The sequence below is a fragment of the Pan troglodytes genome, chromosome 18 (assembly GCF_028858775.2).
Source record: "Pan troglodytes isolate AG18354 chromosome 18, NHGRI_mPanTro3-v2.0_pri, whole genome shotgun sequence".
NCBI lineage: Eukaryota > Metazoa > Chordata > Mammalia > Primates > Hominidae > Pan > Pan troglodytes.
In genome coordinates, this window is record NC_072416.2 from 14,636,340 (window position 1) to 14,662,710 (window position 26,371).

Consider the following 26,371-nt stretch of genomic DNA (forward strand, 5'->3'; position numbering starts at 1 on the left):
GCGCCCTGACTTTGGGGAAGAAAGATTGTCCATTTTATCTGTGCGTATGCTAAGTCTAGAGCAGATAAAACCACCACCTCACTCTGCCCATGACAGGAATGAGGCAGCCGTTGTGCCCTGGCCAGTTCTGGTCCTTTTTATTTAAAGTAGCAACTTGGGGAGCCACAGAAGTGAGCTGCACCAGAATCTAGATTCAACAACTGTTGAGTTCCTTCTGTGATGGGAGAGTTCGTGAGGCTTCTGTCTATGTCCGAGAGCTCACAATGCATAATCCCTCCCACGATGGGGATTACATCAGCACTATGGCAGGACTGCAGGGCCATGGGAGCACTGTGTAGAGAGACAGCAGTGTGTCCCTTGGGGGACCCTCTGCAGGAAGACTTCTCTGAGAAGGGAACGTTTGAGTCAGCCATCGGGAGGTTGTTTTTTCTTTGGCAGCACTTTGATGATGTAGCCCTTTTTCTGTGCTAAGATTGAGCCATTCAAGGAGTGAGCCTGGTTTTGTGGAGGTTGAAGGGTACAAGGTTTGGGGTAAAATGTCAGGTCTGTCACCTCTGAGCTGTTCCTTGGGTAAATGATCAATGTCTCCAAGTCTCAGTTCCTTTGTCTGTTTCACCAGGGCGGCCAGCCCCCACCTTCCAGGTAGATGTGAGGGTTAAAGGTATGTCTCAGTATGGCGGATTGGTGGCGGACCTGGCCCCAGGTGTGTTGTGTTTGTTTCATGTCGAGTTGGCTGGAACATTGTTCTCACAAGAGTATAATTAGGTGCCAACTAACTGACATAAAAAAGCTGGGTTTTCGGCCTCTCTTGAAAAACCAGGAGATGGGGCAATTGCTGATATTGCTGTGAGGTACTGTCTGCTAGAGCTGGCTAGCAGCTGCCATCTTGAGAGGGGCACCTGCTCTGTTCTTGCAATCTGTGCCTTGCCAGCCCACCTCGCTCATTTCCATGCCTCACCTGACCCCTTGGGCACTGCGGGGGTCCCTCCTGATCTTGTATGTGCCCCGGGCATATATTGGGCAGCCCTTTCTGCCCCTCTCCTCCTTTGCTTCTGCTTTCTTTCAGTTTCTTTATTTGGAATGGTTGTGGATTTTGGGGGGTGGGATGGGAGTTAAACAATAGCAGCAACACTAAAGTCATCATTGGGCTGGTAGTGCCAGGCATCCCAGATGCCCGCCGGTGTAACTGAGAATGAATTCTGCAGTGACAACAGGTTGATGATTTCCTTGTTCCCTGCAAGACTCTGTATGTGGGGCCTTGGTTAGAGGGCAAGGGAAGATGGGAGCATGATTATGATGCAGGCCTGGTCTACAGCCTGCTGGGGAACTCTCACGTTTAACCATCTAACCGCACGGTGGCTGTAAGGTCTACAAACTCCGACACTATTGTTTTAATTTTTAACCTGCCAGCCTTCATTATTTCTGCCAGGGCAGTGGGCTGTTAAATCCAGCCCAAGACCTGTTCGTTACATGTTATCTATGGCTGTTTTTCACACTGCAGTGGCAGAGTTGGGTAGTGACAGCAACCCTTTGGCCCACAAAGCCTAAAATATTGACTGTGGGACTCTTTCCAGAGAAAGTTTGCTGACCCCCATTCTAGGGTATGCTAAAGGTGTAGGTTCAGTGAAAATCAGAAACAAATCATGTGAGGCAGCCCGCCACAGATGCACACGCAGGGCTTAGAGAAATGCTGTGTTCATTGCAGTTTTGCAGGGCACATTGGATGAATCACATAACATCATTGTGTGTATCCTGTAATACTAGTAAGTCATTTATTGTGTGTTCATCTGCGCTTCCCGATGCTCTAGCCACTGCATAGATAATTCAGTGCAGGGTAAAGGAAATGAGAGCAAAAGGGCCAGAGCTAGGAACAGCAACTGAGGCAGGGGTGGCTGTCACAGAGGGCCTTTGCCATGAGACTTGCCATCTCATGAAGGAAGAGCCATGCCAGGCAGGGGGAGACAGGGGTGCAGGAGGGGCCCGTGGAAGCAAGGCATGGTTTCTATTACATTTATTCATTTTATTTTATAAAAATATAAATATATGTAAATTTATTTATTTTTTATTTCATTTTATTTTATTTTGAGATGGAGTCTCACTCTGTCGCCCAGGCTGGAGTGCAGTGGTGTGATCTCGGCTCACTGCAACCTCCGCCTCCCAGGTTCAAGTGATTCTCCTGCCTCAGCCTCCCAATTAGCTGAGATTACAGGTGCATGCCACCACGTGAGGCTAACCTTTTTTTTTTTTTTTTTTTTTTTTAGTAGAGATGGGGTTTCACACGTTGGCCAGGCTGGTCTCAAACTCCTGACCTCAAGTGATCCACCCACTTTGGCCTCCCAAAGTGCTGGGATTACAGGCATGAGCCACCTCACCCAGCTGGGAGTAGCTTTTCTATTGTGTGATTCAATATGGGGACTGGGTTCTCCAGGCAGTTGCCTTGTCTAGCCCTTGGGAGAATCCTACTGTAGTTGTTCCTTAGAATAGGAACATTTTCTCAGCCAGCATCTACCTGTTGCAGTCCTTCTCATAAAAATATTGGGCCAAGAGTGGTAGCTCACACCTGTAACCTCAGCACATTGAGGGACTGAGGCAGGAGGATCATTTGAGGCCAGGAGTTTGAGACCAGCCCAGGCAACATAGCGAGACCCTGTCTTTACAAAACGTACAAAATTAGCCCAGTGTGGTGGTGCATGCCTGTAGTCCCAGCTACTTGGGAGGCTGAGGTGGGAGGACTGCTTGAGCCCTGGAGTTGGAGGCTGCAGTGAGCTATGATCATGCCACTGTACTCCAGCCTGGTTGACAGAGCCAGACTCCATCTCTTAAATTTTTTTTTTTTAATTGAGGTGAAATTCACAAAACAAAGAATTAACTGTTGTTCTAAAGCAAGCAGTTCAGGGGCATTTAGTACAGTTGCATTGTTGAGCAATCAGCACTCTATCTAGTTTCAAAACATTTTCATCACCCAAAGGAAACTCCATATCCATTAAGCAGTAGCTCCCCATCCCCCTACCACCCCAGCCCCTGGCAACCACCTGTCTGCCTTCTGTCTCTATGGATTTACCTGTTCTGTCCTTCCCAGTTTTGCAAGCACGGCTCAGGTTCCCAGTTATTCAGTGAGCTTGCCCTGGTCCCCACCAGGATGACAGTGTGGTGTGTGGAAGGAACACTTGCCTGAGAGTTAGGGAGAGCAGGGCTCAGCCTCCAATGCAGCACCTGCTTGACTGTGTGCCCTTGGGCAGAATTCCTCGCACACAGTGGGCACTCAAAGAGCATTGCCTTCTTTTTCTTTTCTCGCTTGTACCTGCTTAATGTGTTACAAGGATCTCACCAGGGAAATGTCTAGCATGACGTCACCTCCACCGCTGCATGGAGAGACAGCGAAATACCACTATTTAAATGGCTGCAGGGCTGGGCTTGGGGGCTCACGCCTGCAATCCCAGCACTTCAGGAGGCCGAGGTGGGTGGATCACCTGAGGTCAGGAGTTCGAGACCAGCCTGACCAACATGGCGAAACCCCATCTCTACTAAAAATACAAAAAAATTAGCCAAGCGTGGTGGTGGGCACCCGTAATCCCAGCTACTCAGGAGGCTGAGGTAGGAGAATTGCTTGAACATGGGAGGTGGAGGCCTTAGTGAGAAGAGATGGCGCCACCGTACTCCAGCTTGGGCAACAAAGCGAGACTCCGTCTCATAAATAAATAAATATATATATCTGTGTGGCCTTGATTAAGGGGCTTGACCTCTGTGGAATGGGAACCAGTTTACCTGGAGCTCCAGGGTTGCGAGGGTTAAAGAAGGAATATAGCCGGAGTGCCTGGTTGCCTCCTGCTTGTTTTCTCCTCCCCACGTGCCAGGGGTCCTCTTTCACCCTTGGATCTCCCAGGGCAGCAAACACAGAGGCTTGGATTGAATTGCTTTGCCTGGGCTTTGGAGAGAAGGTAGCTAGTTGCAAGGACTTCTGGGAGCCAGAGGTCTTGATACCTTGGGGTAAGGGTTGCCAACAATGATGATAATGATAGCTAATTTTATTAAATGCTTGGTATATACCAGGCACTGTTCTAGGTGCACAATACAATTTCCCTCATTTTATCGTCCGAAGAGGTAGGTTCTCGGATGAGCCTGAAAGAGGGAGGTTAAGTAACTTGCTCATGATCACATGGCTGGTGGAGTAGGATTCTAACCCACACTATCCTGTTCTTAATTTCTGCTCTTTCTCTCCAGGAGGTCACTGTAGCTTGAATGGTGACCCCAGGCAGAAGGCTAGAGATTTGTGGTAAAAATTAATGTAGGATCCAAAGGACTCTAAACATTAAACATTAGATCCTGAGGGTTCTAAACATTGAAGACAAAGGCCGGGCGCGGTGGCTCATGCCTGTAATCCCAACACTTTGGAAGGCCAAGGCAGGCGGATCACCTGAGGTCAGGAGTTTGAGAGCAGCCTGGCCAACATGGTGAAATCCCGTCTCTACTAAAAATACAAAAATTAGCTGGGCATGGTAGCAGGAGCCTGTAATCTCAGCTACTTGGGAGGCTGAGGCAGGATAATCGCTTGAACCCAGGAGGCAGAGGTTGCAGTGAGCTGAGATCGCGCCATTGCACTCCAGCCTGGGTGACAAGAGCAAGACTCCGTCTACAAACAAACAACAACAACAAAACATTAAAGAGAGATCCAACTAGGTGACTGACTTTCCCGTGCACATGAGGATTCTGAGTAGAGTTAGGGAGTGTCAGCTGACTGCATTTCTCAGACAGGTTTGTGGACCCCTGGAGGTATTCCCTTGGGTGCCTTTCCATTTTCTGTTTTCATTTTGATGGTGATCTAAATGAGAAATAAAAAGAAGCCTGTTCGTGTTCACCTGGTTGACTGCTGGCTGGGGGCTGCCCCGGAGATGAGGAAGCAGGAAGATGGGGTTTGATCGCTCCTGTGTGGCAAAGTGTTTGCTGAATTTGCACTGGGCCACTGCTGCAGGTTGTGATGGAGGTCGAGGGTGAGCAGGGCTTAGCAGCTGGCAGCTCCAGGATCCCATGGACTTGGAAATGTATCCCTCCTCGGCCACTTCCCATGAGTCTAGCCCTGGGTAAAGGTCTTTTCCTCTCTGAGTCGAAGTGTTCTCTACTGAATGGAACCACTTTTCCTTCTTTGTCAAGGATTACATAGGTCATTTAATGACTTAGCCTGTGGTTGGGATTCGGTAGGTGGGCACATTCTTCCTACTTCTCTCTGAGTGGCGGCAACATTTGAAGCTGGCAGATTCTTCTGGGCCCTGGCGGAGGTGCTGTACTCTCCACTGGATTCAAAGGGAGAAGGTAAGAAGGAGACTGGTAGCATTGATTGCTCTGCCTGCCTGTCTCTGCAGAGTCTCCATAGACTGTAGAGCTAGAAGGGCATGATCTCATGCAGAAACCAGTGGCCAGACAAGGGAAGTGACTGTCCCTGTCACATGGCTAGCAAGCAGGCCAGGCAGGATGAGAGCTCAGGCCTTGTGACTTCCCGCTCAGTGCTCTCCACTGTTCCTCTCAGTTGATAAGTTGTCCTGAGACCACCTGTGCTCCTTGCAGCCTAGTAAACCCCCTTCTCTCTTATTTATTTATTTTTGAGACACTCTCACTCTGTTGCCCAGGCTGGAGTGCATTGGTGCAATCTTGGCTCACTGTAACCTCCGTCTCCCAGGTTCAAGCGATTCTCCTGCCTCAGCCTTCTGAGTAGCTGGGACTACAGGCGCCCGTCACCACACCTGGCTAATTTTTGTATTTTTAGTAGAGACGGGGTTTTGCCATGTTGGCCAGGCTGGTCTTGAACTCCTGACCTCATGTGATCCGTCCGCCTTGGCCTCCCAAAGTTGCTGGGATTATAGGTGTGAGCCACTGTGCCTGGCTGACCCCTTTCTCTTAAGCTCATTCAGGGCTAAGTTGGCCACAGCTGCCCCTTCTGAGGTCAAGATTATCTCACTTGACAGCTTCTTGCCTGCAGAGAGATCACAGCCAGGAAGTGTGAGCCTCTGGGTTGAGACCTGCACAATCTCGGGTAGTTTTTGTATAAAGAACAGGTTTTTCTTTTCTTCCTCCCCACCCCGTCATGAAAAGAGGCTTTGCAGAGTAAGGCAGAGGAGGCTGCTGACATCTCATCCAGAATAAGCAGTAGAGCAAAATACTCTTAAAAAAAAAAAAAAAAAAAGACATCGAGGATCATTGTGCATATCAGGAAGGGTAGGTGCTAAATCTTTATTATTCAGGTGTGAAAGGAGCCGGCAGTATCAGCTCCCCTGGAAGCTTATGAGAAACACAGAGTTGGCAGGGCACGGTGGCTAACACCTGTAATCCCAGCACTTTGGGAGGCCGAGGTGGGTGGATCACGAGGTCAGGAGTTTAAGACCAGCCTGGCCAACATGGTGAAACCCTGTCTCTACTGAAAATACAAAAATTAGCTGGGCGTGGTGGTGCGTGCCTGTAATCCCAGCTTTTTGGGAGGCTGAGGCAGGAGAATTGCTTGAACCTGGGAGGTGGAGGTTGCAGTGAGCCGAGACTGGGCCACTGCACTCCAGCCTGGGTGACACAGCAACACTCCGTCTCAGAAAAAAAAAAAAAGAGTTAGGCCCCATCCTCAACCTCCTGAACCAGAACCTCCCTTTTGGGCTGGGTGTGGTGGCTCACACGTATTATCCCAGCTGTTTGGGAGGCAGAGGCAGGAGGATCGCTTGAGTCTGGGGTGAGACCCCGTCTGTATAAAAAATAAAAATAAATAAATTATCTGTGAGTGGTGCCCTGTGCCTGTAGTCCCAGCTACTCGGAGGGCTGAGGCAGGAGAGTCGATTGAACCCAGGAGGTTGAGACTGTAGAAAACTATGATTGTGCCACTTACTCTAGCCCATGTGATAGAGATCCTGTCTCAGAAAAAAACGCCAAAACATAAATTGCTGCTTTTTAACAAGATCTCCAGGAGATCTGTGTGGACATTAAAGTTTGAGAAGCACTGCATTAAAAAATTATCACTAGGGAGATGAAAGAGATTTTTATTTTCTTTGTACATTTTTTCCTGATTTGTTATTATTCTATTTTTTTCCTGCATGAATTGCTTTTATGATGAGAAAGAAATAGCAAAGGCATTTCCAGTGCGGGGAACCCTGTCAAGTTTCCAGTTGGCATTGCTCAAGGGCAGGTAGAGCTGTCGGGCTCACTCATACTTGGAAAAAGGAAGAAAGCAAGCCTGACTTTTTTTCTATTCTAGTGTTAGGGAGGGAAGATCAGAATCCAAACCCTGGATTCTGAAACAAAGAGCGTTTGATTGATAGACACAGGTGTCAAGAGGTGTTGGAGGACCTTGGCCAGATGGGTCTATAGCCATCCTGAGCGATGCCTTGAGATGCCTCATGGCTGGTGGGAATGGTGTCTAGGCTATTCTTGATCGAAACCTCTTCCAGAAAAAAATACTAACGGTACTTTTTGAAGAGTCAGTTGTTTTATTGTGTGTCTCAAAGGATCTGCTGACTGGTTTCATTACCAGGCCTGGGGGTAAGGCAGGATCCTTGGTATCGTGGTCCTAACACAGGCTTTAGAGGTCTTGAGTCAGGATCACTGTTCCACCAATTAGTATTCAAATTTCAACAGTCTAACCCCTTTATCATGGCCCACATGATCCTATGTGACTGGCATCTGCCCGCCTGTTTGATCTTTCCTTCCGCTTTTTTGCTTTTTGCTCAAGCCACAGCAAACTTCCTTCTGGTCCTGTAAGACCAGAGCCAAGCTTGTCCTACCTCCGAGCCTCTCCCCTTGCTGTTTGCTCTGTCTGGAACACTGGCTTGCCCTGTCTTTCCATAGCTGCTCCTTCTCTTCATAGAGGGCTCCGCTCAAATGTCACCTGTGCAGAGAGGCCCTCAGTGGCTGCCTTGGCTAAAGCAGCCTTCTTGCTTCCTCCCTATCCCATCACTGTCTTTGTTTTGTCTTCCTAGTGTGACTCTCTAACACTTTTTCATTGATTAGTTTACATTTATACTTTTTTTTTTTTTTTTGAGATAGGGCCTCACTCTGTCACTCAGGCCAGAGTGCAGTGGCACAATCTTAGCTCACTGCAGCCATTGCCTCCTGGGTTCAAGTGATCCTTCCACTTCTGCCTCATGAACAGCTGGGACCACAGGTGTGTGCCACCACACCCGGCTAATTTTTTGTGTTTTTGGTAGATACAGGGCTTCATCATGTTGCCCAGGCTGGTCTCAAACTCCTGATGTCAAGCAATCTTCCTGCCTCAGCCTTCCAAAGTGCTGGGATTATAGGTGTGAGCCACTGTACCCGGCCTTCTAGTAGGATTTTAGCTCCATGAGAAGATGGATCTTTTACACCATTTAACTCCTGTGTCCTCAGCTCTTAAAACATTGCCTCACATACACTAGAAGTTAAATATGGGTGGATTTAACTTCTTGAACTCCTGGGTGGATCAACACACACTATCACTTGACTTCCCAGAGCTTCAGCTTTCCCATCTGTGTTTGGGATCCTGGCTTATAGGGTGGATGTGAAGATGAAGGGAGATGATGCATGCATAGTGCTTAGCTTGGTTCCTGGCATGTAGGATGCGCCCAGCACACGGTGGTGGTTGTTATCAACCAGCTGGCCCTGGCTTGACCTGGAGGAATCACTGACCACCTCTGAGATAATGCCCTGCTGCTACTCTCTGGTGCAGCCCATGTAGAGTTGCCCAAGACAGAAGCAGCCTGATGGCAATTCAACGCCTGCAGTGTGGAGCGTCTGCCCTTAGAAACTGAATTTCAGTATCCTTTGAAGTGAATGTGCTCTGTGTCTGGTGCATCATACTCTGGGCTTTGTATCTTGCTTGGAGTCATTGGGCCTCTTGTGGAGATCAGGTGTGGCTCTACCAACTGTCTGCCTGGTGCTTTCAAGTGCCCTTGCCCCAGACCTTCCTAAATGGAAGTTCAGCATATGTGATGTGTGTCAGTTGGGAATGCTTTTGGATGCAAATAACAGCCCAATGTGCAGTGGTGTGGACAAATAGGGTTATTTATTTTGTGAGAGTTAGCTTGTTTCTAGTCTTGGCTTACCAACTCAGTGATATCAGGGCTGGTGTCTTTGTGATTCTCTGGGTCTTTCTCTCAGGCTCATGACTTCATGGTGGCAAAATGCTACTCCGGCTCCACCCAACATGTTTATGATTAAGGCATGAAGGATGGCGGAGGGAGTGATGCTCTGCATAGCTCTTCTTTCTATCAGAAATGAATGACTTTCCCAGAACTTTGGGAGCTACTTCTGCTTTCTTCTCGTTGGCCAGACTGCTTAAGTTCAACCTCAGCTGCTGAGAAGAGGAGTAATCAGGTTTCACAGCTTGGATTGCTGAAGGTGGCATGGGAAAAGGATGTTGGAGATGATAGTGAGAACAGCCAGTGAGCAGTTCCTGCTGTACTGGGAAACTTATATTTTATTTTAGGCTGCTGGTTGACAACTGGGGGCAGTTTTGATTCCCAGGGGACATTTGGCATTACATGGAGATATTTTTGTTATAACTCAGGGGTTTGTGTGTGCTAATGCCACGTAGTGTGTAGAGGCCATGGATGCAGCTAAACATCTTACAATGTCAGTAGTGCCAAGGGTTGAGAAACCTTTAGACCATTCTAGACATGTTCAGATTTGGGGAAAATTAGTTTAGCTGTTTTCCTTTGATGCAGTAACAGGCAATAGCCAAACTTCATTGTAATGATACAGATTATTGATACCTAGTTGTGCTACTGATTTTGTTAAAGATCAGTAGGAAAGGACTGATCTAGTTGGGGACAGCCGTGTCCGAGCGTCAGAGAGAACTAATTAAGCCTCATTGCATTTTAGGATCACAGAACAATGACAAAAGACAATTTCTGCTGGAGCGACTGCTGGATGCAGTGAAACAGGTAAGCAGAAAGCACACATTTGCCTTTTTGGTCGAGTAATAGTGTCAGATAATTCATGTAGGTCATTTCTTCCCTATAACATACACAGACTAACTCCCACTTTATACCTGGGAACAGTGAAGTGATCTAATCATTTTTCCCAGGAAATGATAGAGCAGTGAACACGGTCATAGTTGGGTTGGAGGAAGTCCTGGGTCTTGAATTCCCAAAGCCCTCTAGAGGACCCCATCCGTCAGTGATGTCCCTTCAAGAAAGGCACTGGGCCAGGTGCAGTGGCTCCCGCCTGTAATCCTAGCACTTTGGGAGGTCAAGGTGACCGGATCACTTGAGGTCAGGAGTTCCAGACTAACCTGGCCAACATGGTGAAACCCTGTCTCTATAAAAATACAAAAATTAGCAGGGTGTGGTGGCAGGCACCTGTAATCCCAGCTACTTGGGAGGCTGAGGCAGGAGAATTGCTTGAACCTGGTAGGTGGAGGTTGCAGTGAGCTGAGATTGCGCCACTGTACTCCAGCCTGGGCAACAGAGTGAGACTTTGTCTCATTAAAAAAAAAAAAAAAGTCATTGATGTGGGTTTCAAAGTCTCATTGTCTCATTTCCAAGCAGTTGTGTTTGAGGGCAACTCTGAGGGGTGCAGAGGTGGTGGTTTGGAGTTAGGACCCTTGAGCACAAGAAGGCTAGGACAAGGAGGATGGAGGCCACGCCTGAGGTCCTCTGCTGCTGCCCCCAGCTGTGTGGACACTCCAGGTAGCTTTGCTGTGATTGATGTGATGCTGTTTGTGATGCTTGACTCCGGCTGGGCTTGGAAGTAAGCTTGGATGTGAGACTGGAATCTGCTTGCCGCATGTACCAGATGCATGCTGCTGTTAGCTGTCACTGATCACACCTCCACTGTGTGCCAGGCTCTCTGCTAAGCACTTTATATTTAATCCTTCCAACAACACTGTGAGATTATAGTTCCTACAATTGGTTTCATTTTACGGATGAAGAGACTGAAGCTCAGAGGGATCCAACAACTTGCTCAGGGCGTCATAGTAAGAGGCAGAGCTAGGATCCAAATCTAGGAATTCTAGGAGCTTGCTTTTTGGAAGGGGCAGTTGACGGTTATAATTATGTGTGTAATTACACTATAGGGAGGTAAGTATTTTAATAGGGGTGTGTGTTAAAATTTTTTTTTTTATTTTTTAGAGACAAGGTCTTGCTGTTGCCTAGGCTAGAGCGCAGTGGTACCATCATAGCTCATTGTAACCTCAAACTCCTGGGCTCAAGCAATCCTCCCACCTTAGCCTCCTGAGTGGCTGGGACTACAGGTGCATGCCACCACATGTGCCGGGGTGTACGTTGAGTATTGAAGTGAGCCCAGAGAATGCAGTATCTACGCAAGCCTTGAGGCATTGTATGGTAGGAAGGTCACAGGTTTTTGGCTGAGACGTAGCTGGAATTAAAGGCCAGCTTTATTACTTCTTTAGCTCTGTGTGTACAGGGACAACTCGTGCACCCTTCCTGAGCAGCTCTCTGCTCTTCTGTAACTGGGTCACTTATCTGTGTATGGCTGCTGAGGGAATTGGATTGTTAAAGTAGGTAAAGGGCCTGGACAGAGCCTGGCCCTCTGTTAACATGGTAACATCTGGAGCCCATGTTATTAGCTGGTTCTTTCTCTGCTGCAGAAATGGAAAATATAATAAGGCGAAGAGGCAAGTTGAACTACTTTAAAGGTAGCAGGTAGAGAGAAATAAAGTGGAGCTTATGCCCACAGCTGCTGCTGTTTTTTTTTAGATGGAGTCTAGCTCTGTCGCCCGGGCTGGAGTACAGTGGTGCCGTCTCAGCTCACTGCAACCTCTGTCTCCTGGGCTCAAGTGATTCTGCTGCCTCAGCCTTATGAGTAGCTGGGACTACAGGTCCGTGCCATCACACCCAGCTAATTTTTGTATTTTTTAGTAGAGGTGGGGTTTCACCATGTTGGCCAGGCTGGTCTCGAACTCCTGACCTCGGGTGATCCGCCCAGCTCGGCCGTCCTAACTGCTGGGATTACAGACGTGAGCCACCGCGCCTAGCCTGCTGTTATTATCATTATTATTATTATTGTTATTTTGACGGTTAAAGTGTTGCCTATGACTTTTTTTGCATGACTTTCAAAAATAAACTTTATTGATGTATAATTTACATATAATAAAATATAGCCATTTAAGTGTACAGTTTCATGTGTTTTGACAAATATGTCATTTAAAATTATATGTATATACACACACACACATATACACACACACACAGATACACACACACACATTGTAGTAGTTTTGATAATAAGTTTAGGAACCCTGCAAGCGTGCTACCCATAGCAGAGATACTATACCTTTAAAAGAAAAGACAAGTAGGCCAGGCACGGTGGCTCACACCTGTAATCCCAGTGCTTTGAGAGGTTGGGGCAGGAGGATATCTTGAGGCCAGGGGTGTGAGACCAGCCTGGGCAACATAGTGAGACCCCTGTCTCTACAAAAAATAAAAAATATCAGTTGGACCTGGTGGCACGTTCCTGTAATCCCAGCTACTTGGGAGGCTGAGGTGGGAGAATTGCTTGAGCCTAGGTATTCGAGATTACCATGAGCTATGATGGCACCACTCCCCTTCAGCCTGGGTGACAGAGAGAGACCCTATTTTTTTTTTTCTTTAAAGAAAATTAGAATAGTGGATAATGGTGATGGTTGCTTAACATTGTGAATTGAAATTTACACCTAAAGATGGTTAAAATGGCAATGTTTATGTTATCTATATTTTAATTTTACTAATTCAAAAAGTAGCCTGCAGGGCCGGGCGCATTGGCTCACGCCTGTAATCCCAGCACTTTGGGAGGCCAAGGCGGTCGGATCACCTGAGGTCGGGAGTTCAAGACCAGCCTGACCAACATAGAGAAACCCCATCTCTACTAAGAATACAAAAATTAGCCGGGCATAGTGGCACATGCCTGTAATCCCAGCTACTTGGGTATGTGAGGCAGGAGAATGGCTTGAACCCGGGAGGCAGAGGTTGCGGTGAGCTGAGATCGATATTACACTCCAGCCTGGGCAACAAGAGTGAAACTCCATCTCAAAAAAAAAAAAGGAGTAGCCTGCTTCTATTTTTCCCACCCTCAGTAAATTGTCATTCCGCACAACCAGATGACTCATATGAGGCTTGATTGTGCTGTTGTAACGTCATAGCCAGTCATGACAACTCTGGGGCTCGTCCAAAGGGATCCATTCAGCACAGGCTTGTAGAAGTTGTAATTATCGCCCGTGAAGAGCTCTGTGTGGTAGACAGTCAGCTGCCGACAGGCAGGAGCAGCTTCCTGGATAATGCACAGATGGCTGTGTGCTTTTGTTTTTCTGTTAGCAATGTTTTCCCACAAGGCTTGCTTCTGTACAAGTGGGAGATAAGGGTTTCCTTTAAGTGGCAGCTTCAAGGCTGGGGTGCGCACCTTCTTAAGTCTTGTGCTGATACCCAGGGGACAGGGACGTCCTCACTTGGCATGCAGAGCTTCTGGTCCCGTGTCCCCTCCCTGACCCTTAAGCCCTGTGTAGGCTGTTTTATGACGTTTTGAGTGTCCCATCCCAACAGCTGATCTCAGCAGCTTCTTTTTCTGTGCAGTGCCAGATCCGCTTTGGAGGGAGAAAGGAGATTGCCTCGGATTCCGACAGCAGGTAAATATGTCACTTCTAAAACCGTTGACCATCGAGGTTGGAAAGGCGGCAGAAGGTGGCCAGCTTCTAAAACTGTTGACCATCGAGGTTGGAAAGGCGGCAGAAGGCGGCTGGCTTCTGGGCTCTGCCTCTGCAGCCAAGAGGTGCAGCGCTGAAATTTGACTCAACCGTGGACTCTCTGTGCGGTGACTACTCATCTCCAACACTCCACATTTTCCATAATTCTCTTTCTAGGAATCTATTCTGAGGGAATTATTCGAGATACCTTTCCATATAAAGTTATTTTCAGGGTAATTAATAATTATGAGAACTTGGATGCCTAAATACCCAAGATTTGGGAAATGGTTAATAAAATATAGTGCATTAATGGGGTGGAATGTTATATAGCCATTAAAAATGATGTTTATATAGAATTTGTTTTCAACAGAAAAATGCATAGGTAGTGATTTAAAAATTACATATATAGTAAAAAGGCATATGTTATAACAAGAGCAGGATCCGAAATTCTATGCGTATGGAGTGGTCCTAGGTATGTTAGATAGCAAGTCTGGCCAGAACACAGCGAAACGTGGCCTGAGGTAGCAGTAGGGGTAAGAATACTGGGAATATTGCTTTCTAGTATTTTTCACATTTTTTATTGTGATCATTTGTTCCTTTTATGACAAAAATAATTCCTAAAAATGGGCCGGGTGCGGTGGCTCATGCCAATAATCCCAGCACTTTGCAAGGCTGAGGCAGGTGGATCACTTGAGGTCAGGAGTTCGAGACCAGGCTGGCCAACATGGTGAAACCCCGTCTCTACTGAAAACACAAAAATTAGCTGGGTGTGGTGGTGCACACCTGTAGTCCCAGGGACTTGGGAGGCTGAGGCAGGAGAATCGCTTGAACCCAGGCTAATTTTGGGGAAAATTAAGGGTTTAGGAGGTGGAGGTTGCAGTGAGCTGAGATCGCGCCACTGTACTCCAGCCTGGGTGACAGAGTGAGACAGGATGAGACTGTGTCTCAAAAAATAAAATTCGGCTGGGCGCAGTGGCTCACGCCTGTAATCCCAGCACTTTGGGAGGTTGAGGCGGGTGGATCACAAGGTCAGGAGTTTGAGTCCAGCCTGGCCAAGATGGTGAAACCCCGTCTCTACTAAAAATACAAAAAATTAGCCAGGCACGGTGGCGGGTGCCTGTAATCCCAGCTACTTGGGAGACTGAGGCAGGAGAATTGCCTAAATCCAGGAGGCAGAGGTTGCAGTGAGCCGAGATTGCGCCACTGTACTCTAGCCTGGACGACAGAGCAAGATTCCATCTCAAAAAAAAAAAAAAAAAAAAAAAAATCCTAAAAATGGCCATTGACATTCACGACCCAGGAAAGGCTGACATCATTGCATAAGCTGATAACATTGGCTGGAAGGAGACACATAGGGCTTGGCAAAGGTAGGAGACACATAGGCATCCAGTCCTTGCTGCAAATGCGTCGTGAGCTCAGTCAGAGCTGATCCTTGCTCCGTAGCCCCTGGGGTGGCAGGAGGGACATTCCTGTGTGGGAAGGAAAGGGAAGGGAACTTGCTTGCTCAACGTTCATCTTATCCTGGAAACTGTTCATGTCCCCCACCCTCTCACCCTAGCTCACCCTCCCGTGTCCATCGTTCCTCTTTCTGTCCTTTCCTACCCTTGTTCTTTTGTAGAATTTTAACAGCCATGAGAAAGCATGTAGACCTTCCTGGAATAGAGCCACGTGGATGATTTGAAACTGGCACAGATTTAAAACGATGCACCCTATTATCCGTTCCTTCTTTGCTTAGGTTTTCTCCATTGCACGTATTACCATCCAACAAACTATATATACATTCGGCTTTTTAATTTTGCCTATTACCTGTCACTATAATGTCGGCTCTGTGCAGGCAGGGATGATTTGCTGTCTTGTTTACAGATGTTTCTCTAGTGCCTAGAAGCATCTAGAAGGTGCTCAGTAAAAATTTGTTATCCGGATGAGTGTGTGTATCACATTGTACTGTAGTCAAGCATTTAAATATCTGTGCCACCACGAAGCCTGTGAGATTTGAAGGCAGAAAGGGTGTTTCTCCATTTATTTTTAAAATTTTACTTCTCAGTGTTGTACACAAGCACTTTGTGCCTGTCGTACATTAGATTCTCAGTATATGTTTGTGGCATTAGATCATTCGACTGATCAATTTAGTCCTTCCTGAGGGCCTACTATGGGGCCTGGCCTTGGTCCACACAGGGATCCAAGGTCTGCTTGCATCAGAATCACCTGGGAGGCTTATTGATTAATGATCCTGTGTCTAAGTCCTGTCCTAGTTGTATTGGAGCAGGATGTGTATATGTGCATGAGTGTGTGTGTGTATGCCTGAAGCCGAGGAGGTTGCTGAGAATTTGCATTTCAACAGGACTCCCAGGTGATTCTGCTGGACACCAAAGCTTCCAGTGCAATCACTGTTCCAGGGTCTGGGATGCAAAGGTAATTAGGAAAGACTCCTCCTTCCTGGCCGGGTTGGTTTGTCTGTGTGTATGGGTGTGTGTGCCGTGTGTGTGTCTAAGTATCCATGACTTCTTGACCACTTTTCTTCATTACCATGCTGTCCACTTCCTGAGAGAGGCAATCCTGCTCTGAATGTTGGGTTAATGTATTCTTAGACGGGTGGAGTATCCCTCATCCAAAAACCCGAAATTCAAAATGCTCCAAAATTCAAAACTTTTTGAGTACCAGCATGATGCTCAAAGGAAATGCTCATGGAAGCCAGTTGGATTTTGGAGTTTTGGATTAGGCGTGCCTAACTGTTAAGTATATAATGCAAATATTCCATAGTCAGGAAAAATCTGAAATCCGAAACATTTCTGATCCTAAGCATTTTGGATAAGGAATACTGAACCTATATAATAGAATTTACTACCATAACCTTTGTTATAGAAAATGTTCTATTTTATAGTAGAATTTAAAAAGTTAATTCTTTCTGTGATAACTGTTGTTTATGGCTAAAAGGAGTACGTGGCTTACTATTACTAATAATAGGCCAGGCGCTGTGGCTCATGTCTGTAATCTCATTGCTTTGGTTGGCTGAGGTAGGAGGATTGCTTGAGGCCAGGAGTTCAAGGCTGCGGTGAGCTATGATCGTGCCATTGCATTCTAGCTTGGGCAATAGACAGAGACCCTGTCTCTAAAATAATAATAATAATAATAATAATAATAATAATAATAATAGCCAGGCATAGTGGCTCACGCCTGTAATCCCAGCACTTTGGGAGGCTGAGGCGGGAGGATCACCTGAAGTCGGGAGTTTGAGACCAGCCTGACCAACGTGGAGAAACCCCGTCTCTACTTAAAATACAAAATTAGCCAGGCATGGTGGCGCATGCCTGTAATCCTAGCTAAGCAGGGAGGCTGAGGCAGGAGAAGTGCTTGAACCCAGGAGGCGGAGGTTTTGGTGAGCCGAGATTGCGTCATTGCGTTCCGGCCTGGGCAACAAGAGCGATACTCTGTCTCAGAAAAAAAAAAAAAAAAAAAAGCAATAATAATAGTTATAGTTTGTGACTGCTTTTGCTACATTTTATTTATGTTGATTCTTAGTCCTCAGAAGGAGCAGAAGTATTACCCTTTCTTTTTTTTTTTGAGACAGGGTCTTGCTCTGTTGCTCAGCCTGGAGTACAGTGGTGTGATCATGGTTCACATCAGCCTCAACCTCCCAGGCTCAAGATCTTCCCATCTCAGCCTCCTGAGTAGCTAAGACTACAGATGCAAGCCACCATACCTGGCTAATTTTTGTATTTTTTGTAGAGATGGGGTCTCACTATGTTGCCCAGGCTGGTCTCAAACTTGTGGACTCAAGGGATCCTCCCACCTTGGCCACCCAAAGTGTTGGTATTACAGGTATGAGCCACACTGTGCCTGGGTTATCCCTTTTTTACTGATGAGAAAACAGATTCAGAGAGGCAAAATGCCATAGCCTATGTTAGACGTTTTGGAACGGCTAGAGTTCCATGACTTGTTCTTTCTCCCTTGTGTGCCATTTAGTGACTAAATGGTTTTTGAGGCTGAGTTTAAAAAAAAAATTATTCTCCTCTACCTCAGTGGGATTCCTTCTTAATATCAGAGACCTGGTCTTACCTTTGAAATGTATTTGGGTAAAGGTGGCACCACCTTCATGTTGGAAAAGGCCACATCATTGTCCCTATTCTGTGAGAAAGTTGAATCTCGGCTGGATGCAGTGGCTCACGCCTATAATCCCAGCCTTTTGGGAGGCTGAGGCTGGTGAATCACTTGAGGTCAGGAGTTCAAGACCAGCCTGGCCAACATGGCAAAACCCCGTCTCTACTAAAAATAAAAAAATTAGCCAGGCGTGGTGGTGCCCACCTGTAATCCCAGCTACTCGGGAGGCTGAGACAGGAGAATCGCTTGAACCCAGGAGGCAGAGGTTGCAGTAAGCCGAGATCACACCGTTGCAATGCAGCCTGAGTGAGAGAGTAAGACTCTGTCTCAAAAAAATAATTAAAAAGAAGAAGAAAGTTGAATCTCAAGAGGGAAAGTCAGCGAACATTTAAAAATAACTTAGGACTGACAAGATAGATGAGTTGCCTCCCTTCCTCACCGCTGATAGCTGGCCCGGCCTTGGAGTTGAGCTCAAATCCACTCACTTCCCTCCAACTCCTCTGCTGGCCCGCGGTCCCCATCACCAGCATCTCACAGGATGGCCGCTGCAGCCCTAGGCTCTTCCCATTCGTTCTTGTCCTGCTTCCACCACATTGAATGCAGAATGCAGATTCCCTCACCTCATGCTCCCTTGAAACCTCCCAGCTGCCTTGTCTTTGCTCTTGGGAGAAAGACCCACGTCCTTAACACAGCCTGGAGGCCTCACATGCCCTGCTCTCTGATCCAGCCATCTGCCCTTTTTCTCCTTTTGTTTTTAAAGCTTTTCACTACTTTTTCTTTCTTTTTTTGAGATGGAGTCTCGCTCTGTCACCCAGGCCGGAGTGCAGTGGCGCTATCTCGGCTCCCTGCAAGCTCTGCCTCCCAGGTTCACGCTGTTCTCCTGCCTCAGCCTCCCGTGTAGCTGGGACTACAGACGCCTGCCACCATGCCCAGCTAATTTGTTTGTATTTTTAGTAGAGATGGGGTTTCACCGTGTTAGCCAGGATAGTTTTGATCTCCTGACCTTGTGATCCGCCCGCCTCGGCCTCCCAAAGTGCTGGGATTACAGGCGTGAGCCACTGCGCCTGGCCTGCTTTTCGCTACTTTTTCAAGGAAATTTTTTTTTCTTTTTTTGAGATGGAGTTTCGCTCTTGTTGCCCAGGCTGGACTGCAATGGCGCGATCTTGGCTCACCGCAACCTCCGCCTCCTGGGTTCAAGCGATTCTCTTGCCTCGGCCTTCCAGGTAGCTGGGATTACAGGTGTGTACCACCATGCCTGGCTAATTTTGTATTTTTAGTAGAGACAGTATTTCTCCATGTTGGTCAGGCTGGACCTGAACTCCCGACCTCAGGTGATCCTCCCGCCTCGGCCTCCCAAAGTGCTGGGATTACAGGCATGAGCCACCGCACCCGGCCTGGATCATTTTTGACTTACAAAAATGACAGCTTGTTCAAAATAGTTAAAAACAATATGTTTTTCATATGCCTCTCTTTTTTAAAAGAGTGTGCAGATATCAGGCTCAGAGCCGTCCTCTGGCCATGGAAGAGAGTCAAAATTTATTAAATTAATTGTATTTAGTTTTTTTTTTTTTTTTTTTTTTTAACTTGAGATGGAGCCTTGCTCTGTCGCACAGGCTGGAGTACAGTGGTGCAATCTCAGTTCACTGCAACCTCCACTTCCCGGGTTCAAGCGATTCTCTTGACTCAGCCTCCCTAGTAGCTGGGACTATAGGTGTGCGCCTCCAGGCCTGGGTAATTTTTGTATTTTTAGTAGAGACGGGGTTTCACCATGTTGGTCAGGCTGGTCTTAAACACCTGACCTCAAGTGATCCACCTGCCTCAGCCTCCCAAAGTGGTGGGATTACAGGCATGAGCCACCGCGCCCGGCCTATGTTTAGTTTTAAGGCTACTGTTTTTATGTCATATGATGCTAGTTTACCATTTACAACTGTGATGGAGCTTTCCATTTTTTAAATTTTAAAATAATTTTTAAACAGGTGTATGTAACTGAACAAAGTGAGTCAAATTCAAGACAAATAAGTAAATAATAGTACATATCCTTACACCGAAAAAAGCTGCCAAGGTGTTGGTGGATGAGTAATGTTTCGAGTAGAGACAGTGCTAGCAGGACAGAGCAGACCATTGCTGGATTTGGGAGCCTAAATGGTGCACCGTATTTTGCCAAAATACAAAATCCAAGGTGGATGTGTGTGAGCATGTTTTTGTATGTGTGTGTGGGTATGTGTGTGAGATATATATATATGTATACATGTATATATATATTTTTATATGTGTGTGTGTATATGTGTGTGTGTGTGTGTGTGTGTGTGTATGTGTATATTTGATCTTGTGAGAGACGGACACCGTGAGATGCAGCCATCTTCACATGGAACATAAAACAGTATTGACATTAGGGGAAATGCAGGCGAGACTTGTTTTTTCCTTCAGATGGAGTCCTGAGAAGCCTCCCCAGGAGGAAGTGGTGGCAGCCGCTGGGCTCTGAAATGCGCGCTTCTCTTTGTTGGTGGTGTTTTCTAGCTCTGTTTTTCCCTAGGAACAAAGACTCATTCTTATGGTTCATTGAAATTATTCCATGTTCTTTCAGTCAGACTGGCCTGTGAAGAAGCTTTAAGATATCTTTGGAATATTTTGCCCTCTAGAAATAATGGCCCAGGAGCTTTGTAGGCCCTAGAAGTTACCTCAAAGACTAGACACGTGATTGTTCCGCCAAGGCGTCTTTGTCCCATACGGAATCAGAGGACGTGATCTGCAAGTTTTCCCTTTAAATTATGAACAGGAATGATAACGGGGGCAGTGGAATCAGCATGGGCTTTGGAGCTTGGCATTTGAATCCTGGGTTTGCCAGTTCTGGGTTGTGTTGCGATTTTGGGCAAGTTTCTTTCTTGCACCTCAATATCCTCAACTCTGAAATGGGTAGTATAATGGTATTCACTTCAGAGGGTTGTTATGAGTCAGTTCATGTGCAACCCTTAAAACATTGCCTGGCAGGTAGTAAGTTTCCAGTAATTGTTAGCTGTTGTGATTTTCATTATAAGGATATGTAAGGTGTTTTGACACTTGGTAGACATTTACCACACACTCACACACTGGATCTCTTTGCCATATGGGTGGCAGTGAGTTGGCTTCAGGTATTCATCTGCATTTAGAAGTTGTTAATTTTGGCCAGGTGCAGTGGCCCGCACTTGTAATCTCAAGCCCTTTGGGAGGCCAAGGTGGGAGGATCACTTGAGCCCAGGAGTTCGAGACCAGCCTGGCCAACATGGCGAAACCCCATGTCTACAAAAAAACCAAAAATTAGCTAGCCAGGTGCGGTGGTGCAGGCCTGTGGTCTCAGCTACTCAAGAGGCTGAAGCGGGAGGATCACTTGAGCCTAGGAGGTCGAGGCTGCAGTGAGTCATCAACCCGCCATTGCACTCTAGCCTGGGCGATGTGAGACCTCGTCTCAAAACAAACAAACAAACAAACAAACAAGAAATTGCTCTTTTTAATGAACTTTCAGGTGACTGTCAGAAGAAATCATAGGAGAGCATTTCTTCTCCTTTCAAAGCATGCAGGAAAGAATGATTAGTTTTGGTGATTTTTTTTTTTTTAACCTTTTGAGGAATTAGAATCAGTTTTGGACTTCTCAGGAAGCTAAAAACCAAAACCAGCTGCCCTTTGTTGTTCCTGATGTTATTCTTAATGCAGTTGAAAACTGTCACGTGTATCCCCCAGAGGACTTACGAAACGGAATGGCTTTTTCAGGCTTTTACTTCTCTTTTAAATATCTCTGAATGTTTGTCATGTGATTTTTATGTTCCCTGCATCACAAGTTTCTTACCAGCCTCTAACTAGTTTGAGGTGTTGACTGGATGTTACGATTCTTGTCATCCTGGCCAAAAATCCTGGGGTTCATTAATTGGACTCTCCCCCTCCCTTACCCCAAGTACTTTATTTCCACTTTGAGGCTCTGTAGTAGACAGTCCATATTGCATACTCTTTTATTTTACTGCTTGATTAACTGAATGGCTTGGGTTTTTTTTTTTTTTTTTTTGAAAAAAGATTATTTCTAGCAATGGGGAACCTCCAGGACGTTTAACAAATCTAAGCCCATTTTTATATCTGATTTTTTTTTTTTTTTTGAGACAGGATCCCACTCTGTCACCCAGGCTGGAGTGCAGTGGCGTGATCTCGGCTCACTGCAACCTCTGCCTCCCAGGTTCTAGCGATTCTTGTGCCTGAGCTTCCGAGTAGCTGGGATTTTAGGCATGTGTCACCACACCCAGCTAATTTTTGTGTTTTTAGTAGAGACGGGGTTTAACCATGTTGGCCAGGCTGTTCTCAAACTCCTGACCTCAGGTGATCCACCCTTCTTGGCCTCCCAAAGTGCTGGGATTATAGGCGTGAGTCACTATGCCTGGCCCTGAACCTATTTTTATATCTAAAGTTAAATTAATATTTGTCTTACTTATATTGATAGTTGTTGAGAAATACTGCCTAGGCCATAGTAAACAATATGTTAGCACCATCATCTTCGTCATGAACCTGACAGTGGAGAGAGGTGGTGAGCATGGGGTGTGAGCTTTGGTGTCAGATATACTTACCTTCATGCCTCCTTCAGCCACAAATCACCAGTTACCAGCTGTGTAATTTTGGACTGACTTAGCTCCTTTAAACCTCGCATGCACCATCTGGAAAATCAGATAATAATAATGATACTCACTTGCTAGGGTTATAGTCAGGATTAGCTGTAATAATATTTGCTTGGTACACCCAGTTAAAACGTAATAAACTCAAAACTTTTTTTTGTATGACTAGACATACCTGTGTTTTTTGACAATTACTAGTAACTGAAGGTTGGAGGGATTGCCTCATTAATTCCTTCATTCAACAGGTATTTATTTATAGAGTACTATGTTGGCATTGGCGATGCAAATTGGATGAGATGGTTGCTGTCTTCAAGAAATTCAAAATTGAATCTGGGAGTTGGACATGTAAATTGTGGGCAATTATGGTGACCTGTAATAAATATTAGTTGTCATAGGGCGACAGCAGGGTTGTTAGCGGTCAAATAGGTGGGATAGGAATTTTAGGCAGAGGGAATAGCAGATGTGAAGGTGCAGGGATGTGGGGCAAAATGGTGGGGTGCATGAATGAGTGTTGTTTGGTTTGGGAGATCAGTTGGAAAGTCAGCAGGTTCTTCTCTGCTATCACAGGGAAGTATTGGAATGCCATCGGTTAGGGCAGTATTTCTTTTGTTTATTTTTTATTTTTGAGACAGAGTTTTGCTTTTGTTGTCCAGGCTGGAGTACAGTGGTGCAGTCTTGGCTCACTGCAACCTCCGCCTCCCACGTTCAAGTGATTCTCCTGCCTCAGCCTCCCGAGTAGCTGGGAGTACAGGCGCCTGCCCCCATGCCTGGCTAATGTTTATATTTCTCGTGGAGATGAGGTTTCACCATGTTGGCCAGGCTGGTCTTAAACTCCTGACCTCGTGATCTGCCCGCCTCGGCCTCCCAAAGTGCTGGGATTACAGGCGTGAGCCACCGTGCCTGGCAGGGCATTATTTCTTAAACTTAGGCCATTGTGTACCATTTTCACCATTTTTGCCATTTCTGTGTTCCATCTGAGCCAGAGGTTGGCTTGAGGTGGAATTCCAAGGCACTGTCCACTCTGGTCTGGTGCTGGTTATATTTTTTCCTGACACACATAAATGTTTATCTGTGTTTCCCTAAAATCGTGTCATGTACTGTGTACCTATAGCATAGTATGGTACCAATTGGGAAAAAAGAAAGAAAATGACACAGTCACATTTGCATTTCAGGTAGATAGCTTCTGCCCAGGATGCATGGGTTGGGGTGGGTGGAGGAGTGGAGGTGGGTGGGGTGAGATGGAATCTGGGAGAACCTGGGTTGGAGGGCAGAGTGAAGCAGGGACTGGGGAAGAGACAGAAGGATTGAGGTTTGGGACTGAGCCTTGATGAGATTCAGTGATTACCCAGATGTGGAGGTTGAGAAATAATGTCGTGGCTCTACCATGGAAGCTTTGCATAAAACAGCAAAGCCAAATAGCCAGCAAACATATGTTAGGAAAAAGAAAGACACCAAAATTCACTAGTAGTCAAGGAAATGCAAATTAAAGCAACAGTGAGCTGCCTACTTTTCACCCATCAGACTGACAAAACCTCAAAACAACAGTCAAGATTATTGTTAGTGGCCAGGCATGGTGGTTCACGCCTGTAATCCCAGCACTTTGGGAGGCTGAGGGGGGCAGATTGCTTGAGGCCAGGAGTTCGAGACCAGCCTGGCCAACATAGTGAAACCCTGTCTCTACTGGGGGAAAAAAAAAAAAAAATATATATATATATATATATATATATATCGAGAGAGGAAAAAAGGGTGGTCTCATGCACTGCTGGCCAGAAAGCAGGAATGAAAAGAAATATATATTGGTTTTTAAATTTTTTATTTTTATTTATTTATTATTTATGTATTTAATTTTGTGATGGAGTCCCGCTGTGTTGCCCAGCCTGGAGTGCAGTGGCATAATCTTGGCTCACTGCAACCTCTGCCTCCCAGGTTCAAGTGATTCTCCTGTCTCAGCCTCCCGAGTAGCTGGGATTACAGGTACATGCCGCCATACCCGGCTAATTTTTTTTTGTTTTGTATTTTAGTAGAGATGGGGTTTCACCGTGTTGCCCAGGCTGGTCTCGAACTCCTGAGCTCAGGCAATCTACCCGCTTCGGCCCCCCAAAGTGCTAGGATTACAGGCATAAGCCACCGTGCCTGGCCTTTATTTTTATTTATTAAGAAAATGTTTTTAAAGACGGGTCTTGTTATATTGCCCAGGCTGGCTTTGAACTCCTGGCCTCAAGTGGTCCTCCCTCCTCAAACTCCCAAATAGCTGAGACTCCAGGTGCATGCCACTGTGCCTGGCTGAGTTTTTATTTTTTTAAAGCAAGCTTTTGGTTTGAATTTTTTGTTCTCTCAGGCTGTGGACTTTGACCAGACTTGGAGATCCCATTGACTGTTGGCTTCATGTGATTTCTCGTGTCTCATTTATTCACGCCTGCATCCAGGGGCTCTTGTTTTTCTCCATTCTCTTTTTCCATTTTGATTTACTGGCTCCTGCAGCAGATTCCTTCTCAGTGCCAGCACCTGTTCCTGATTTTGACATTCCTCATCCGCCAAGAGTATCCAAGCAGCATTTGCATCTAGACCAAGAGTTGGAGATCTGTCTATACCAGGGAGGACAATTATTGTTTATATTAGTAACATTTGGAAATTATCAGAGCCGGGCGTGGTGGCTCATGCTTGTAATCCAAGCACTTTGGAAGGCCGAGGAGCGCAGATCACCTGAGGTCAGGAGTTCGAGACCCGCCTGACCAACATAGAGAAACCCTGTCTCTACTAAAAATACAAAATTAGTTGGGCGTGGTGGTGCATGCCTGTAATCCTAGCTTCTCAGGAGGCTGAGGCAGAAGAATTGCTTGAACCTGGGAGCCAGAGGTTGTGGTGAGCCGAGATCATGCCATTGTACTCCAGCCTGGGCAACAAGAATGAAGCTCCGTCTCAAAAAAAAAAAAAAAAAAGAAAAGAAAAAGAAAATCATCAGAAATTATGATTTACCATTTAAAGATAGGTTATTTTTCCATTTTCTGGTTCCTCTGTACAAAGATTAATTTGATTATTTGTATGTACCTTTCTGCTATTCTCAAACCTTCACACTTATGGTACCTTGAGAACTGCTGCCTTGTGAGTTATCACTGTTGCCAAGCATGAATTTTTTTCTTTTTACTTTTCGGTCAACTATTTTTTTTGGGGGAGAGGGGGAGGGTCCCGTTTTTTCTGTCCTGTATGTTTTCCTTCCCTTTGGGTTGCTTATGTTAATGACCAAGAATTATTTGTTCTATATTTTTCCATGCGTACACAGTTATTTACAGATAAAATAGCCATGTATATATACACATATATGTAGCCTTATTGCCATTGTTTTACAAAAATAGAATCATACATGATGCTGTGCATTTTTATTTTTTATCTTGGTACTCCTGCACTGAAACATTTCCAAGTTATAGTTCTTTTTTTTTAATTTTTTATATTTTTTGGAGATGGTGTCTCACTCTGTCGCCAGATTGGAGTGCTGTAGTGCGATCTCAGCTCACTGAAACTCCCTGGTTCAAGTGATTCTCCTGCCTCAGCCTCCGGAGTAGCTGGGATTACAGGCACGCACCACCACGCCTGGCTAATTTTTGTATTTTAGTAGAGATGTAGTTTCCCTATGTTGGCCAGGATGGTCTTGATCTCCTGACCTCGTGATCTGCCCGCCTCAGCCTCCCAAAGTGCTGGGATTATAGGCGTGAGCCACCGTGCCTGGTCTTTTTTTTTTTTTTTTTCCGAGACGGAGTCTTGCTCTGTCGCCCAGGCTGGAGTGCAGTGATGCGATCTTGGCTCAGTGCAAGCTCCGCCTCCCGGGTTCACACCATTCTCCTGTCTCAGCCTCCTGAGTAGCTGGGACTACACGCGCCCGCCACCGTGCCCGGCTAACTTTTTGTATTTTTAGTAGAGATAGGGTTTCACCGTGTTAGCCAGGATGGTCTCGATCTCCTGACCTCGTGATCTGCCCACCTTGGCCTCCCAAAGTGCTAGGATTACAGGCACCTGAGCCACTGTG

The 26,371-nt window shown here is 46.2% G+C and overlaps 1 protein-coding gene across 16 annotated transcripts in view; it reads left to right on the forward strand.

Moving 5' to 3' along the window:
- SNX29 (sorting nexin 29) overlaps positions 1-26,371 on the forward strand; it is a 592,115-nt gene that overhangs the window by 12,867 nt on the left and 552,877 nt on the right. For all 16 annotated transcript variants that reach the window (XR_010152279.1, XR_010152276.1, XR_010152275.1 and 13 more), the window contains exons 2-3: positions 9,829-9,890; positions 13,515-13,567. Coding sequence is in view for 9 of the 16 variants with exons in the window: in XM_024349767.2 (XP_024205535.1) it covers positions 9,829-9,890; positions 13,515-13,567 (115 nt within the window). In the remaining 7 variants the exon portion in view is untranslated. The remainder of the gene's footprint in view (positions 1-9,828; positions 9,891-13,514; positions 13,568-26,371) is intronic.